Source organism: Saccoglossus kowalevskii, chromosome 17 (genome assembly GCF_978046115.1).
Source record: "Saccoglossus kowalevskii chromosome 17, keSacKowa6.1, whole genome shotgun sequence".
Taxonomy (NCBI): domain Eukaryota; kingdom Metazoa; phylum Hemichordata; class Enteropneusta; family Harrimaniidae; genus Saccoglossus; species Saccoglossus kowalevskii.
The window spans coordinates 14794440-14813693 of NC_140657.1; the positions used below are offsets into that span (position 1 = coordinate 14794440).

A 19254-nucleotide genomic window follows, 5' to 3' on the forward strand; every position below is an offset into this window, starting at 1 on the left:
GACCACAGTCCAGAATTTCAGACGGATATTAAGAAACCTAAGAGCATATCAAAAGCATTTACTCTAAAATATAAAAAAGAACTGCAGTCAAAAGTCAAGAATGCCAGCAAATAAAGGACTCTGTCCCACAATCCTTTGTGCGCGTTATTACGGACACGCGCAAAAAACTGTACCACGCTACTATCTTGCCACAGTGGAGTGTTCGGTGACCATTGAATTAGCCCGTGATTCATATTTTATGTGTATTAATTTATTCATCAATTTTCGTGACTGACAGTACTGCCCAAATTTTAGCCAAAAAAACGCAACTGGTGAAACGGAAGAGCATTGCCAGGCGATGGACGCGGGGCTCTTTGGCGACGACCGCATAGAGGTCAAAATACGCGTTAAATATGGCTCTTCCATTTCGCCCCCTCCGGAATGTTCTACTTTCACAGCCTAATCGCAGGTTTTTCGAAAAACGTCGAAAAAACACAAGAATTAGTAGAAATGTTCCTGTTTTGGGCGGATTATTGATGGAGAATAATGTCTTTATTACAAAAATGCTGAAAAACCGTGAGTTGTTGCCTTAGTTATTTTTTTATTGGCGAAAAACTTCGAACTCGGCAAATTTGGTTGCACAACTTCCCTTTATCACATACACCCAGCGACACCGATAAAACTGGTAGGAGGTAATACATTTGGGGCGAAAGTATTCAAAAATCAGTTTTTGGATGTTGCAATGGCAATGGTGGGCCAGGATTGTTTTCCAATTAGTGACGGCACGATCTACCTGTGAAGTATGAACAAAACCGGCCGAGCCGAAACAATCACAGAGGAGTTAAAAGCCGTTGCTGGTGAAAAGTTACCCCAACTTTAGGGTCAAATTTCTCGGTAATGAAAACAGATATCAAAAATTCAAATGGTAACTTTGTGCCCACACTCAAGCTGAGTAGAATGAGCTATGTCTGAAATGTTTTATCCCAAATTTGTAGGAGGAGATACATTTGGCGCGAAGCTATCCAAAAATCAGTTTTTTGGCTGTTGCTATGGCAACGGTGGACCAAAATTTTTTGCTGATTTTTCCTAATAACTAGGGTGAAGGTGTGACCTACCTGCCAAGTTTGAACGAAATCGGCCAAGCCAAAAAAATCACAGAAGAAATCATACGTGAAAACACTGGAAATGTACACACACACAAAACGACAAAAGTGATTATAAGGGCAATCCTAGCGGAGCGGATCGCCAATAAATCGATGTATCGCGCAGCGGAGGTCGATGCGACGGACTACTGTCTGAGTGCATACTTTGAGATATTCTCATAATAACTTTAAATACATCTTTTCCTTCCAAGAAAACATCATGGGAATGTCGAAATCCAAAATGTTTAGAACAGAATCAGTGAACTCCTTTGGAGTCTGGTCAAACCCCTGTGGCAGCCATGTTTGTTTTTGGGAGGATCATCTAGAATATTTTTGAATTAGTAAGGTTCGATTAATTTGCAATTTTAGCAAATAATTACAAACAGGTGCACGTTCACGTCAGGTCTGGTTCATCAATACGTAGGCAACTATAGGAAATCAATGAAATTAATACAATTTGCCCATTTTCGCTAAATAAGTGACATGTTATCGGTATAATTCCATATATAATGCGGTCAACTGTGTTTCTCAGGTGAACATAATGCCAGCAGTGGTTAGTCGTCTAGTCCTAAAACGATTACATGCATTGATTATAACACTGCACCCGAACCATGCATAATAAACAAAATTTACAAAAGTATTTCTCTCTGCTATAAATTAACAATCGAATTATTTTCTTCACACATAGGTCAATGATAGTATTTGTAACACACGCAATACTGCTTGAAACTCAAATTTCAACGGTTATACACAAATATCGTCATCTGAGCTTATACGTGAATACCCCTAGCACGGAGAAGGTGTGTCATAACGTGACAGCACAAGTAAAACACGTATTTCACTTTAAAGTAAAAGGTGAAAAATACGATGGCTTCGAGCAAGTTAGAATCGGGCGAGTCGGGATACCCAGTTGGCATCTTATACGAGCAATATCAGGATGACAAGTACATGTGCGTACACTGTAAAAGAGTGTTAAACAACCCAGTGCAGAGTAGCTGTGGTCATCGGTTTTGTAAAACATGCGTTGATGTACTGATCAGGTACGTTTACAATTATCACAAAGCAATGTAGTCACCGCACATGTTTCGTTTATAATTCATGAGGGCAATAACTTTTTTTTAAATTGTGTGTTACCAATCACAACACAGTTGTATGTAAATGAAAAAAAAAAAAAAAAAAAACGATTTAGAACACTTTCATTATTGCGCATTATATCAATTGTGTGTATTGCTCGGTTATTCATTTTTGGCTCTCGATACTATTATATACACGTCGAACCTTTATATTGTAAGGCATCGGACTTATAAAACCTTCAAAAGCCAATATTACATTCAGAGAAATGAGCTTACAAGAAAGATTATTGCCGATGCCAAGTTTATATGCTTATATATTGTAGGGACACTGGCAGCTGTCAATGTCCAGTGTGTTCAGATGATCCGGATGTAAACATCAATACACTGACTACTGAAAAGGTAAGCTGCTTTGTCGGCATAGGATTATTAACGTTAAACTCGGGGTATACAGGTACAATGTTGTGTTAAATCGTAAGAGATTATTGAATGTTATTTTATGTAGGTCTTACATGCGATCCCACGATTTCTTGTATACGCTTATTCAGATCCTCTAATATAATACACGAGGTATGTAAATGTGTCGAAATGGACATAGTGCGAGTGGTTAGTGCTAGTAGCACTAATCCGAAAAATTACTAGATCTAGTGCTAAAGCGGCACTATATTTAGTGCTATTAAAAGCGGCACTAGATCTAGTGCTAAAATGTACATAGTGCGAGTGGCATTGATATCGCGTTGTCAACGACGTCGAGACATCCCCTAATTGTCTGAAAATAAATTAATATTTACGTAAAATTGTTGTATCTTTCATTCATTGGAAATGTGCTACAGTGGGAAAAATGAGAATGTACATGAATGTCATTGACCACGTTTGTCGTAATAGACCTTTGAAACAACGCGATCGACCGGGAAACTAGCTCCATGGACAGTGAAACTGCAAGTCGAACTTCGTAATTTTTACAAATTGTGAATAGATACACTCATGGACGTACCAGAGAACGTCCATGATACACTGTATGAAATGGTAATGTGTGGAAGTTTGTGTTTTCAACTTTGGTGTATGTAAAATTGTAACTTGTATGTAAATGGTGGAATTCAGCGTTTTTTTTAAATCGCTGACGTGCCGTTTTATTTCTGGTCGGCGCCACACTTAATGAAAATAGATCTTCAATGAAATTATGATGCCTTATATGAACTAAATAAAAAAAATTGTATACTCCTAGTCTAAGTCTCGGGTCCCTGTAAAGCTCGGTGGATTTTGTGTGTACGGCGACCTGTGAAAGGGCATGTTGCTCAGTACCGCTGGGAACTTGACAGAAAATGAACCGTTGTCTGGTTGTCATGACATTGACCTTTGCAGACATACAGCCAAAACAAAATCAGCTTGGACATTCAGTTGTGAGAAATGACAATAAACGGTGCCAGCGATAGATTTCGAGAATGAAAGAACAAAATAAATGCAATCAAAGGCGCCGACCACGCGCGTTGGAAATAAATAGAACGCGTTGCGACGAGAAATCTCACCAGTATCTTTCACTCACGCAAACGCACACACACATGCTATTCCCGTATATTGAATACGTTGGCAACGGAAGGGACAAGTTTAAATCATCTTTGTATTAACACAACTTGAATATATGTTCATTGAATGTTTAGTTTGATAATTGATTAAGCGGACTGCGACGGTTAAAACGAAAAGACAAGGCTAAGACGAAAAACGTGACAGTACGATTATGATTATCCTCGTCTTCTACACGCCCGGGGACTACACGTTCAAGTATCCAACTTCCCAATACAAAAAAACAGGATTAGTATCGGCAATAATTTCTAGTACTGCCTGGATAATTGCATATTATTAGTTGACATCAGACATATCTTTTGAACAATGTCTCAAAATCCCGAAAGGATATTCAAATATGTTGGGATGAATATGACTTGAATATCCATCTTTTGAAAAATCAGCTAAACAGTTCACCACCACGTTTATCGTGAATTGGCGAGTTATCTTGTGGTGTTTTTCGTCAATGTATTAAATATAAGTGCGTTGGGAAATAGCATAATTATATTGCGTGATTGAAAGAGGCTGGTGAGACTGTGTCACAACGCGTTCTATTTAAGTAAGTAAGTAAGTAATTCTTTATTGCTATCGTATCCCATTTGAGATCTTGACAAAAAGTACAATAAAGTCAAAAACATGTAATAATAAAAAAATGAAAATAAAAGGAAATACTAAAAATACAGTAAATGAATGAAATAAATACACATCTCACAATAAGAGATAAATGAATAATTGTAATATAATGTAAATAAATGTAAATCTGTGTTTTGTGGGTTTTTTTTTTTTTTTTTGAGGCAGCTGGTACTGAAGTTATTGTTTGATTTTTTGCTCCCTAAGCATAAAGCAAGTATAAATGTGTTTTGAAATGTCTTTAATTATGTGATCGTTTTTATTATTTAATATGTTTATTAATGTCTCTCCATGCATTTTATGTTTAGTAAAAAGGCTGGTTCTTTCTTTATCATATAGCTGGCACGTGAAAAGGAAATGTTTCTCATCTTCAATTTCTCCAAGATCACAGACAGGGCATATTCTATCAGAGATGGAGATGTTTTTGTATCTGCCTGATTCAATCTGTAAACGGTGGGCACTTATTCTAAGTTTAGTCATTGCAGCACGATATAGTGGATTTTTAATTATTTGGAGGTATTTCTCAAAAGAAAAATCAGTTTTTATTTCTCTGTATGTTCTCAATTTGTTTTTGTGATGCACGCCCTTATCATCATCAAACATGCATTCTTTACTTTTTTTCTGGAATTGCATTTTAAGTTTTTCTGTGATGTCTTCAATAGTAGCATTGCTGTATTTAATTTGCCCATCTTTCCAGATATTACTTAAATTTAGGTTTTCCAAAATCTTTTTCACACCAGATACCCAGTTTTTAGTACCAGAATCATGCATCTTAATACCAAGCTTGTATGCTTCACATACTAATGTATTTTCAGGCATTTCCTGAACCCTCATCCAATATTTTAACAATTGTTTTGTACCCTGTATTGTAAGAGGGTACCTCCCTAATTCAATTAAACATGGCAAGTTTGAGGCTCTGCTGTTCACCTTTAATAAAAACTTGCAGAATTTGGTATGGAGTTTTTCCATGGGTGTTGACAAATTCCAAAGCTGTTTTGTGTGGGCAATAATATCACTAGACCATATTTCAGTGCAGTATAAGAGAATTGGTCTAACTACTGCGTCAAACATCTTCAAATGAATTCTGAGTGGTATACAAGTTGCCGAAAATAATAGCTGATTCATTTTGAAGCAGGCCTTAAGAGCTTTGTTTTTTAGGTCTATATGGGCTTTTTCTAATTTCCCTGTTGTATTTAAATTTATGCCAAGGTAGGTGTATGATGTCACTCTTTCTAGTACATCCTGGTTTATAAAAAAATTATATTTGTCTAGGCGTCTACCTGCTTTGTTAAATATGATTGTTTTAGATTTTTTAATGTTGATCTCCAACTTCCATTTGTGGCAGTATAATTGCAGGGAATTAATCGCATTCTGAAGTCCTGTATTGGTTTCTGAAAGGAGAAGCAAGTCATCTGCATAAAGTAAACATGGAAGTTGGTTATTTAATAAAGTTGGTGGGTCATTGTTTGATGCATTTATATGACTTTTAATATCATTTAAGTATATATTAAAAAGCAGCGGACTTAGACCATCGCCCTGTCTGATGCCTTTCTCAATTGGGAAAGTATTGGTCAAGCCGTTTTTAACCTTCACACATCTAGTAGAGTTTGTATAGATTGCTTTAATAATATTATAAAATTTACCAGTGACTCCATTGTTTCTGAGCTTGTGTAAAAGACCCACATGCCAGATGGAGTCAAAGGCCTTTTTGAAATCGATAAAGCATGAAAACAGGTACTTTCCATTGGTAGTATATTTTGTTAGCAACTGTTTTAACACAAAAATGTGATCGCGGGTCCCAAATTTTGGCATGAATCCTATCTGCTCTTTGATTATTAAATTTTTTTCCAAGAGATAGTTGCTTAAACGCTGTTTGAGAATGGATGTAAACAATTTGCTTAAAGTGTTGAGGAGAGTTATCCCCCTGTAATTACCAGGGTCTGTAGAGTCGCCTTTTTTGAAAATTGGGGTGATGATCCCTAGGTCCCAGGTGTTAGGGTATTGGCCACTAGCTAATATCAAATTAAAAAGTTTATCTAATGATTTTATTAGTGTGTTCCTGCCTGCCTTAATCATTTCATTTGTAATTTTATCAATACCCGGGGCTTTGCCATTTTTTAACTTGTTAATTGCATTGTGAATTTCAAGCTGTGAAATAGGATTATCCAGAATATCTATATGGAAACTGTTACCTTGATTTTTTTCATTATCCATGGTTACATTGATATTATTTTGTGATGTTTGAGAATTTAAATTCTGGAAATGTTTAAACCATTTTTGGCTCTCAATGTTTTCATTTTTTGTATCATTCTCATCACATTTTAATTCTTTTATGAGGTCCCAATAATCATTTGGGTTTGATTTACTCAAATTATCTAGTTTATTTAAAATACTGTTATTGAATTCTCTCTTTTTTCTTTTGAGAGAATGTTTGTAATTCTTTTTTAGATTGTAACATTGAGATCTTAATTCTTTATTAAATGGGTCTAAACATAATTTACTGGACAGCTTTTGAATGTCTTTTTTCATAACTGAAAGATCATTGCTGTACCATTTTGATTTTTTCTTTTTTTTATGCTTTTTTCTTATATTTTTATGGTAATTTTTTTTTAAACTTTTACCAGCTGCCTCAAGATATATGTCAGTTAATAACATGCTTGCAGTGTTAATTGACTGCTGGGTGTTGGAAAAATTTGTATTGTTGAAATTGTTAATTAACCTGTTTATATTTTCGCCCTGTAATGCACAACTGAAACGATACCTTGATTCATTATCCCACATGTATGAAACATTGGTTTGTGCAGTTACATCATCATTTTTATCCTGAGGTTTTTGCAGTGTTCTATCGTATACTGCATTTGTTTCAAACTGACAAGAAATCTGACAGTGGTCAGACAATGACAGATTTAGCTGGTGCACATTAAATAATTTAAATTTGGTAAATAAGTCATTACTGACAATTGTGTAATCAACAATACTGCTACCCTTGCGTTGATGACAGGTAAATTTACCTGTGGTGTCCCCCATACATCTACCATTCAAAATTGTCAAATCAGAGGCTATACAAAGATCCAACAGTAAATCTCCATAGTTGTTTTTCACTGTTAGATCTTGGGAAGCTCTCCTAAGAAAATTATTTGTATCTGAGGACCGGTAGTCAGAATTGTTGTAAATAACAGTGTCTTCATCATTTTTTGTCCTTGCATTAAAGTCCCCTGTCAGAATAATAGAACCAATTTTGGAATATTTTGTGATATCTTTTTCTAATGATTGGAATAAGTTAGGCTCCTTCCAACTGAAAATGCTTGAAAATTGAGGACTTAAATACAAGGTACACAAATAAATGTCAGTGTCCAGATGGAAAAAATTTTTGTCAAGGCAAATCCAAATAAAATCTTCACAACTGCTCTGCATACGTTTTATATCCTTTGCATAAACGTTTTTATAGTACAAAGCAATACCACCAGAATTTGAGCGGGCCTTTTTGTGTTTTTGTGTTCGAAAAGAGTGGAAGACACTGTAATTTGGAATATCTATGTTTGACTCACTATTTGTTTTCGTTTCTACTAAGCTAATAAAATCAAAGTTTCTAACACTATCTAAAAAAAATATTATCTTTAACTTTTTTCTCTAAACTACCAAAAATATTCCAAGTTGTAAACTTTAGAATAGCTCTATTTGCTGTATCGGAAGTCATAATTGTAGAATGAAATAAATTGTTTAAAAAAAATTATAAAGCATGAAATAAAAATACCTTAGTCTAGGTCAAGTAATGAGTTATTAATTGTAGTCATTTTGACTTAATTAATACAAAAGAGATTATCTTCTTATATAATTGAAGATATGTGTCAATAGTTCTTCAACTGGATTGTTGTTTCTGTAGTTACGGTTATTGCTGTATTGTCTCTTCTCGCTTCTCGTGAATTCTTCCACATTGTTTTGATTATTGGTGTTTCTTCTATTAATTGGCTTGTGGCTTTGTGCCTTGTAGTTTCTTACTGCTGGATCTGATTCTCTGGTTGTCGAGTGGTTACTTAATTGTGATTTAATAGCACTGTATATGGTTTTTTTCATGTTTGCTACAATGTTCCTGGTTCTTTTGTCGTTGGGATGTACTTTGTCCGCATACAGATGCATCTTTATGTTCTTACCCTTGTCGCGAAAGTTATTGTTTATGTAATATACATTTTCAATATCTTCAGTGATTATCTGCAGAGATCTGTTAAGTTTAACTATGTCTTGGTTAAAGGTGTCTTTATCCACTCTCGGTAATATACTGGATACGTATACTTTGCTGGTTGGGTAGGTATTGCGTGTATGGTTATAATCAGCTGCTCATATTTGTTCTGGCATTCATCTAGTGGTATTCTATTGTATTCTACATCATTTGATCCAATGTTAAATACAATGTTCTGTGGGTTTTTAAACTTAGAATCTCTGATAAATGAGCTTGCATCGTCTAAACCTTTCCCACTTAGTACTTTGACATACGTCTTTCTGGAGGTTGAAAATTTCTGTGGGTCTATACGTTTTATTATAGAATCTCCTACAATCACTGTGTTGTAGCTTCCTTTGTTTGTTTTGTTGTGTTCACCTGGGCAGCTGCTAGAGATGGATGTTTCAGATGCAACTGGTTGTTTTTTCCCACTTCTACTGGTTTTCTCATGTTGTGGAGCAGATATGATATTCTCCCCTCTGTTGTCATCTGATGTTGATGGAGTATGGATATTAGGAGGATGTTCATCTAGTACTGCATATCGGTTCTGAGTAGGCACTGTGGCAATAAAAGGATCCGCATTTATGTTCAGCACTGATTTCAGATTATCCATATCTCCAGCCAAAACTGCAGATGGTATGTCTGTTTGTATTCCAACACTAACTTTACTATAAGTTTGGTTGTGTGAGCTTTGTATATCTTTTAAGATATTAAGTATACTGTTTTGAGTGTCATGAGATTTGTTGATATTTTTCTTCAGAATTGAGATGTCACTGTTAGTTTTGTTCAGGCTTGCTTGCATTTTATCCAAGGTTGCTTTTAATTCTCTGCTGTCTTCTTGGGCGAGTTTCTCTTGAGATTCTATTATCGCAAGAGTGTCCAGTTTATCTTGTTGTAAACCATCAAGTTTACTGTGGAGATTAATATAATTAGACTCTATTTCTTCTATTGTTTCCATAAAGCGATTTTCTTTCTGTAGTAACACGTTTTTAGCCTTACTCAGTAGAACTGACTTCATGGGTGACGGAGCCGGTGAATTCGGGCTGCTAAGTATATTTTTTGCTGCAGACGAAGTATTATCTGTTTCCTCTAAACAGTCGTTTTTTCTGTCTATATTGTTCACTGACTGAAGGTCACAAGTACATGTTTCCAGATCTGTTTCCTGGGCAGCTTCCGGTAATAGATCGCCATGTTGGCCTAATATACCTTGGGCGTCGCCATCTTGGATTTGTTGTTTACTTTTTTGTTCAATTTTGTCGTCACTTTTTTGGGCACAGAAAAGTTCGTTGACTTTACATCTAAGAACTGGATACTCAAGGTCTGCCCATTTTCTTATGTATTTGCCTTGTATATATATATAACTCCCGACGAGTAATAGAAACTTACGGTGACTTGTTTGCTGTCGTCTTCCGTGTCCCGATTTCTGTCTATCCATTTCATTTGCATCCCGCCTGTTAAGTTGCACCAGTGTACATTTATATTCTTGTCGTCAAGGAAAGAGTCATCGTACCTTTCTTGTGCTGCCATTATCCAAATCTTAATTCTTTGTGGAGTAGTTCTATAACATATATCGTTAATCTCCGGGCGCGTTTGACCTTTATCGGTGTATTTACCATGTCTCCAATGAATAACATTGTCCGATTCGTCTGGCGACAAGTCTTTTCCCTTTCGTTGAGTTGTTGGCAATAAAGGAAACTCAACCTCATCGATGATAATTGGTTGTTGGGTATTCTTTTTAGGCGAGCCGAGCTCATATATGTAATCATCAACCTTAGTAGATCGCGTCGATCTTTTGTTCTTGTTCTTGATTTCGTCAGTTCCTTTGTTCAGTACAGTGGCCATCTTTGTCCGATGTTACTTAGATGTCAGCATTAAGTTCCCTCGAAAAACACACTTTTCCAACTCTCTTTCAATATAGACTTGATGTTTTGTTGACCAGGAATGTATTATGTAGTTGTATGTAATGTTTTTGACCTAGATCGGCATTAAAAACGCGAAATTTATCCACTCATTACGGAGCTTCAAAAAAACGTGTCATTACGTCATTACGTAATTTCCAACGCGCGTTGTCGGCGCCTCTGATTGCGTTTATTTTGTATTTTTATTTTCAAAATGTATCACTGGCTGCGTTTTTTTTTTTTATGTCTCGCATCTGAAAGTCCAAGCTGACCTTGTGTTGGCTGTAATCAACCAATGGTAAAAGTGGATTCACGCAATCCTGTTGTTACATTGCACTCCCTGCACGGAGGTACTAACGGAAGGGGCCCCGACGCTATTGTTTTAGCTTTGCCATATGATCGTTTGTGAATGTTTGTTCACAAACATTGGTCTCGTTAGCTCTTAGCACCTTCTTACAATGGGTTATGCTCCCGGTTATGCTAATCTTGAGCATTCGGTAATATTCGGAGCATGGAGGTACTAACGGAAGGAGCCACAACGCCTCTCAAGTGGCCATTAGAGCCTCTTAAGTGGCTTATTTCCTTTTGTTTCAACCCAAGTTAATCCTGATAAAGACATTGTCTAGCTCATCTTTGATGTCGTTGATAGTTTGTGATTGCTTACACAAGTAACCAGTTAGCGGAATATGATATAACCTCGCCGATGTTTTAAAGTGACCATATAATATATGTCTAGACACTTTCTCTGCAATAATATTTGTTAGGAGTCCTTAGGATTTTTTGTTGTAGACTCTCGAAATCTTGTTGTTGTTACAGTTGCTAATAATTAAAACATGTGAAATCTGTGAAGTAACAAGTTCCTCTGTTGAATTTCCGGTTGTGAAATAGTATTTTAACCCTCCACAGCCAAACAAACCCAGTGCGCATGTGTGATGAACGTAGTTTCATAATGCGCATTTATTTTATTTTAGTTTTTAAAGTTATTTTTTTTAAATATGTTGGCGTAATTTTTCGGACATTTCAATCTTTCCTGAGGCCTAAAATAGTCTATTAAAGTTTTTATTCAAGAGCGTGTTTATTGTGACTAGCGTGAATGGGTAAGCTTTGTCTGGACAAAAAGCTGTAAAGAATTTTAAATTATTCTTCTAATGCTCAGTTCATCTTTTGAAAACAACTATTTTTTGATTTGAAAAAAAATCATGCCATTTTCCTATCAAAATCCAAGCCAAAAGATCGTACCACAACATCGGCAAGTCTCTTCCGCGTTGCGTCCAATACATTAACATATTTAAATGAGCTATGGTGATTTGAACACATTGCCATCATCCAGCATTTTGATTGGTTAATTAGCGATTTGACCATGCAAGAGAAACATGGCGGATACCCTACCGCATCGAGCGTTTGTATGCGATCGGAATCATTTGCTTACGATGAAACTAAGTTGCATTTTAATTTCATAACAATTCAACGAATTTATTTTTTGTGCGTTATTATAATCACTACTGAGTAATAATCAACAATTGTGAAACGCAGCAGGATTGCGCAACTGTGATCGTTTGCTACTAGCAATGCAGTTGTGTTCGTTTTTATTTGAAACTTCGTTTAAAATATACTTTCGTTACCAATCAATGAAAACAAATGTATTTGACACTGGTCGACAATGTAATGAAATTTCAGGCGGTCTACTTTTTAATTCAGCAAGAATTATTAATTATTGTTAATTCTGCAATATCCCCGGCAGTTTCTTTCGTCTTGTAAAGCCCAAATAAGCGCTCACCAGCCGTAAAATCCCCAGGGCGATTTTTCGGATGGGCGAATTTACGGCAGAATCCGGTATTATATAAAGAAAGTATTATTATGGACATCTCGCGCATATTGCCGATGTTTTATACTGTTTGTAGTTTGCATATGAAAGTGGTTGTTGATGTCCCTCCTATTATTCGACGTCGTTGACAATGCAATAACAATGCCACTCGCACTGTGCACATTTTAGCACTAGATCTAGTGCCGTTTTAGCACTAGATCTAGTGCCGTTTTAGCACTAGATCTAGTACTTTTTCGGATTAGTGCTACTAGCACTAACCACTCGCACTACGCCCATTTCGACACATTTACATACATGAATACACGTATACAATTAAGTATGGTTTTTCCAATATTACGAAACATTGTATTATCCAACATTTGCCAATCAAACAATGAAACAGCTTTACACGATATTCTTTGCACGTTTATGCCCACACATGCAATCTGCTCACCATATACATAATCACCTTGATCTGTTTAGGTGTTCCCGGATAGAGCGATTGCACGGGAAATGATGAAACTACAAGTAAGGTGCGTGTATTATGGATGCGACTGGGACGGATATTTCCTACAGTATAAGGTATGCGATAAATCAAAATCATGATGATTAACCCCAAATTAATGAGGTCTGTTTTATTGTCCTGGGCCTAAAACTGACCGGTAATTAAATATGAACAGATTTTAACATAAAAATAATAAGGTCTGCGCATTGTCGAAGAGAAACTTATGTAGCAAGTTTAATCGAAATCTGACAAGCGATTCTTGAGATAATGGTGAGACAGACAGAAAGACAAGCCGGTAGACTGGTTGGCGATCCGCTCCGCTCAAAAAGCAAGCAACATGTTTTCGGCTGTTGTCGTGGTAGGACATGAACGTGATGATAACGTTGGTTTATATAACTAAAACCGAATCACGTATACGAACTTTGCAAAAAAAAAAAAAAAAATATTCAGTCTTTATTTTATTGTTAGGACGTATTCTGTTGTTAAATTTATTATTTCCAACCGTTTTGCATAGTATTTTTTAGATTGAAGGCAGCATTTAGTTCATTCAAAGTTGGCGCCAGTGATCTCTTATCCGGTGCGCAACGTAGCCAAAATAAAAAGCATGATCATTTTAACACTGCTATTACAAGACTAGTAGGAGGTAATAAATTTGGACGAAAGTATTCAAAAATAAGTTTTTGGCTGTTGCCATGGCAGCGGTGGGCAAAGTTTTTTTTCAATTAGTGACGGTACGACCTGCCTGTCAAGTATGGATAAAATCAGCCAAGCCAAAAAAATCACAGAGCAGTTAAAAGCTGTTGCTGGTGAAAAGTTACCCCAACATTCAGGTAATTTTCTCTGTAATGAAAATAGACATAATAAACAGTAAATTTATGCCAACACTCAAGCTGAGTAGAATGAGCTATGTCTGAGGTGTTTTATCCCAAATTTGTAGGAGATACATTTGGCGCGAAGCTATCCAAAAAAAAAGTTTGTTGGCTGTTGCTATGGCAAGAGTGGGCCAATTTTTTTTTCAGATTTTTTCTAATAACTAGGGTGAAGATGTGACATACCTGACAATTTTTAGCGAAATCGGCCAAGGCAAAAAAATCACAAAAGAAATAATACGTGAAAACACTGGAAATCACACAAACACACACACACACAAAGCCACAGAAGTGATTATAAGGGCAATCGTAGCGGAGCGGATCACCAACAGAAGAGACGGACAGGATAGTCGCAAAGACTTCTAATATAAAGTAAAAATAAAATAACGCGACAGCGAATAGCTGTCTTATTCAGTATCTACTTAAGTACAACGCATTGTATTCAAATTAGGTGTTTATAACAACTGCTGTGTTTCTATGCCAGTGACCGACCTTTACCAAAGTACGTACACTAGCAAACTAGTTTTAAGGAGACACAAACACTGTGTCGGTGAGTGCTGATCCGCAACGAAGCATATTGACAGGAAAATTAAGCTTCTATCTTAAGCCATGACTACATTGCCAATTGTGTTTCACACGATGACGTTATTTGCATTGTTATTATTCATATATATTCACAGAGTTGACAACACATCGCCCTCTGACACTCACTAGGGCAAACGTCCCATGGGACAATTGTCCTGCATATTTTCCCAGACAAACGCCCCCGAACTGAAAAAAAAAAAACATGATAATTTCATATGCGACACTCCATTTCAAGTCATTATTCTATCTTAAAAAACTTATTACACTGATTGGCATGACATTGCATTATGGGAATAAAGCTGTGTTACTATAATGATGGGGGTTCACGTGCACTACTTTAGTAAAGATGTTAGTCATGAACATGGGAAGAACGCGTTGTGTTTTTAAGGTAGACTGTAACCGCAACAATAATTATATATAATCTCATGATGTCTTGCACAGGCCTGATATTCATAGCTGAACATAGTCAGTACAATGCGCTGGAATATACCTTCTTGACTTTTTTTTTTGTGGGAGGGAGATTTGTCCGATGCGTCTGTCGGTGGTGGTGGTGGTGGTATCCTACCGGGCAAGCCTAACACATCATACATATCAGTGAAAATATATGGTTTGAATTGTAGGAGCACAGAGCGTCGTGTGAATTCTGCGTTATAAGTTGTCCCGTTGAAGGATGTAGTCAGGAAATACAAAGACGCAACCTGTCAAGACATAAAAAGGACGAATGTTATATGCGTAATACAAAATGTCAACACTGCAATGATGACTTCATATATCGCGATCTAAAGGTATTTCATAATCATTAATTGTTGGTTAATGAATGCACACTGACTAAATAGTACATAAGTGATACACATTGTCTTCTTAGCGAAATGTGTGAAAGCAGCACACCAACAATGTTTTTAAAAATTTGATATTTATTTGCATTTGAATGAAATAAATTATATTTTCAAAAGAATTGAATACCTTATACATTACTTTTATTGTTCAGACTCATCATACCCGTTGCCTGAAAATGAAAGTTTCTTGCGATTGGTGTGGAATTGTAATGTTACGAGAGAAGGTGAGTATTACCATGTGATGAAATGGCATAAACAATGAAACACTCATCATTGCTTACAAATAGACAATTACTACGTTTTGTCAAAACAGAAAGTTACAGACATATAATGTTTGCTATATATGACTGAATGTTCACTAAAATATAGTGTGGATATTGTTTAATTGAGAAACTAAACTGTAAATCTTGAAATTGCATCCTTATATATGGAAATACCAGATTGCAGACCACAAAAACACTGACACTGGTGACTGTCCAAAAATGAAACTAATCTGTGAATTCAAACAAGTGGGTTGTTCGACATTGGTAAGTGAATCAAATCTGAATCAAATGAGATTTATGCTATATGCTTTACAATATATATTGTACCTTTGTCACACAATGGCAAGTTTGTGATTTGTTAACAATAAGTAGTTATATTTTGTAAATCATCCATCAGTGATTACTACGTGGTATAAAACACAAATAAACGCGCCATTTCGCTGTTTATTTACTTCTGGAAATTCCATTATAATAAAGAATGATCTGTATATTTTAGATAGAGAAGGACGAACAAAGTATCCACAACAAACAAGCTGCTCAGCACCATATACATCTACTGCTCCAAACGATACTGGCGATGGATAAGATGAAAGTTAACATTAACGAGTACAGTACACAGATTCAACAGATGACAACCTTGTTAGAATCGCAGAAAACAAAAATTCAGAACTTGACGCAAACAACGGGAAATCTTGAGAACCAGGTAGGGCAGTGTGCTAATCAGCTAGCCAGAAAAACTGTCGGAGCTGGAATGAAAGAGGCGGTTAATAACTGGCAGACAAAGATAAATGAATTAAGAGCAAACATTGTTAAGTTAGAAAAGAAGCTAGAAACATATGAGGCTATAGTGTCTGTGTTATCACGCGAAGCAGAATGCACTGGTGGTAATTTAAAGTTTGTGCAACGCCAAGGAGATCAGTTTAAAGAACAAATTCGGATATTAGAAAATAATTGCAAATCACAAGATCGAATAATAGCACAAAAGGATGTCTCATTGGCGGAACAAGATGTACGGATACAGGCACTTGAGATGACGTCATACGACGGTATATTGCTATGGAAAATCACCGATTTTGCTAGGAAGAGACGTGACGCCATTTCCGGCCGTACACCATCTATATATTCTCCGTATTTCTTCACCAGTCACCATGGTTACAAATTATGTGCAAGGCTCTATTTGAATGGGGATGGTATGGGGAAGGGAAATCACGTATCCCTGTTCTTTGTAGTGATGAAAGGGGAGTATGACGCAATCTTAAAATGGCCATTTAGACAGAAAGTCACTTTGATGTGGTTGGATCAATCTAATAGGGAACACGTGATCGATGCGTTCCGACCAGATCCCTCATCGAATTCATTCAAACGTCCAACAGGTGATATGAACATTGCATCCGGATGTCCTTTATTCATGCCACTCAGTGTTATTGACAATCGTAGATGCGAATACGTGAAAGATGATACCGCATTCATCCGTATTATTGTCGATATAACTGACTTAGTTTAATTCCTTATATTGCATTTCATACGACTCTCGTTTGTTTGATCTACGGTTCGATGTGTAATTTCTAATGTTGTTTAAACAAAGTCCGTATAATGAAATACAGAAGTAAAAAAAAACACAAAAACCAAACGACTGACAAGATTTGACAATACAATCCAAAAGACCAAGACAAACAGAATTTTACCAAATTACGTAGTCAAATCTGTAAGAGAGTGTGTATGGCCTCTATAGTATACACAAAGTAAGGTCAGATCACTAAATTTGACATGATTGAAAGATGAAACTGTTGAAATTCTGCTATAAATACACGTATACCGGTATATATTATCCGGGAAATAAAACTGAACATTAAAATATTTGAAATTACAATTTACTATAGACAATTAAGTGCTTTTAAGAACAAAATGTACTTCATATAGTGTATACACAAAATAAATGCTACTAACTGTCCCTCTATTTTAGTAATTGTATATATTCTAAAATATTATTCTTGGATATTGATTGTTAAATTCCGTTTAGGTATGGTTAGTTAAACTGGTAATTCAATAATTTTGAATATAGCTTTATGAGTATTCAGAATTTAATCATTCATACCACGAAAGTCTATCTACAAAATGACTTGAGTTTCTGGTGACTATTTCAGGTTATATTCACGTTTCGTCTTCATGATTTTTTTTTAGCTTTGAATTGGTATGAAATGTGCATATATTGTCAAAGCCTTGTAGGACTATCAGCATTTTTGTCGCATTCGTTAAAAATGAGAATATAACATAGACATTGGTACAAAAATGAAGATTCATATGATTAATAGTAGTATGTATATAGCGAATAGTAACGAGATCTAATGAGCAAACAAAAATATATACCGACCAGTAACGCGTATCGGACTAGTTTCCCTGTGAAGTCTGCTGAACGTTCCTATAATTTTCTTTGGTCACTTCGATCATTTATCTGATCGATTTGTGCATTTGTGCAGAATGGAATCCCTTGATGCTGCAAATACATTTTTTGTGTCAGCTAAAACTTATGCATCGACCACACACAATTACTGATTTAGCGGCAAATACAAACTCCAATGCACACTGCTACTAATAACATTCATTTGGGATAAACTCTAGTTTTCTTCTTCCTGCAGAAACAATTTTGTTTAAGAAAGTATTTCAGTTCTGCTTGTAAACTTGTATATATGTCTTATATAAATGCAGTGTCTAGGTTGAAACAATGAATTTAATTTCTATGTATATATCATATAAATATTATTCGTTTTACTCTGTAAATATTGTATTATGCAAATAACATATTCGCGCAATAGTGCTCTGATGGACTATTTCATGCTACCCTATTTAAATAAAATAAATATTCAATCAGTTTTCGAGAAATGTGTTCCAGTTATACATTGTTCATACATAGATACATAATCATGACACATTCCTAGTTAGGTGTTTAGGTTGAAACATGGCGTGCGTTTTTTTATCAATTGCTTGGGCCAGTTTCAGAGAACTGTACTGTTGTCAATATCATGAACCTATATATATGCTTCCATCGTAAAACATATCTTTGCGGTTTTGCAGTTTTTATTCAATTTCTTTCAAAGTTCAATATTATAACCAGTTTGGTTTTGCGTTTCCTGTTCTGTGTATATTTTCAAGATATTGAATTTCACTTCAAATTGTTGCAATACCACCTATAATAATATACTATTTGTAATAACATTTTAATCATTTGTAACACTAAACATACTTGTAATAACACTCAACCTTTTACTATTTTGTTCACACATTTAACAATTAACCCTATTCATATTACCAATGTTTTTGGAATAATAGTTATTTCTTATTGTATTATAAACTTTATCTGTAACAATGATTAACGCTGTCAGCATCCTTTGAACCCTGCAAATAGAAGTGTGCATGGAATCGTGGGAAGAAATACTGTACATTGCCGTGTAATAACTGTCATAAAAGTGATTAACAGGTCATGCTTGTTTTCAACTCTGGAAGGACAATTGGAATCTACCAGTTGTAATTTACATAACAAATGATGTTTACAACTGTGGAAAGACAATTGGAATCTACCAGAGTTGCTTGTGATTTACATAACAAAGGATGTTTACGATCTACAGAGTTGCCTACGCTCGACAGCTGCTAGCAAGACCACATTCTGATTAGTTCATATTATAAATCATAGTCTAATCTATCTGTCAATACAGAATATCAAACAAAAACACTAAAAAATACATGTTCTCATTTACATTGCATCTTTAAAGTTAAAAGAATACAATATAAGATGTATGTAAGAAAAATAACCTATACAATAAAATATACATGCCATTCAATACAACTGATTGTAATGTGATTGAAAAAAGTTTATTCGATTTGAAAAAAAAGGTTGACATT

General features: G+C 35.5%; 1 protein-coding gene across 1 annotated transcript; it reads left to right on the forward strand.

Annotated features, from left to right (window-relative positions):
- The first annotated feature begins 1859 nt into the window (after positions 1-1859).
- On the forward strand, positions 1860-17308 carry LOC100367251 (TNF receptor-associated factor 2-like). The gene is made up of 6 exons (XM_085491896.1): positions 1860-2161; positions 2518-2593; positions 14879-15043; positions 15247-15318; positions 15535-15621; positions 15854-17308. The coding sequence occupies exons 1-6, from the start codon at positions 1989-1991 to the stop codon at positions 16859-16861; spliced, it is 1581 nt and encodes a 526-aa protein (XP_085348022.1). The 5' UTR covers positions 1860-1988; the 3' UTR covers positions 16862-17308.
- The last annotated feature ends 1946 nt before the right edge of the window (positions 17309-19254 follow it).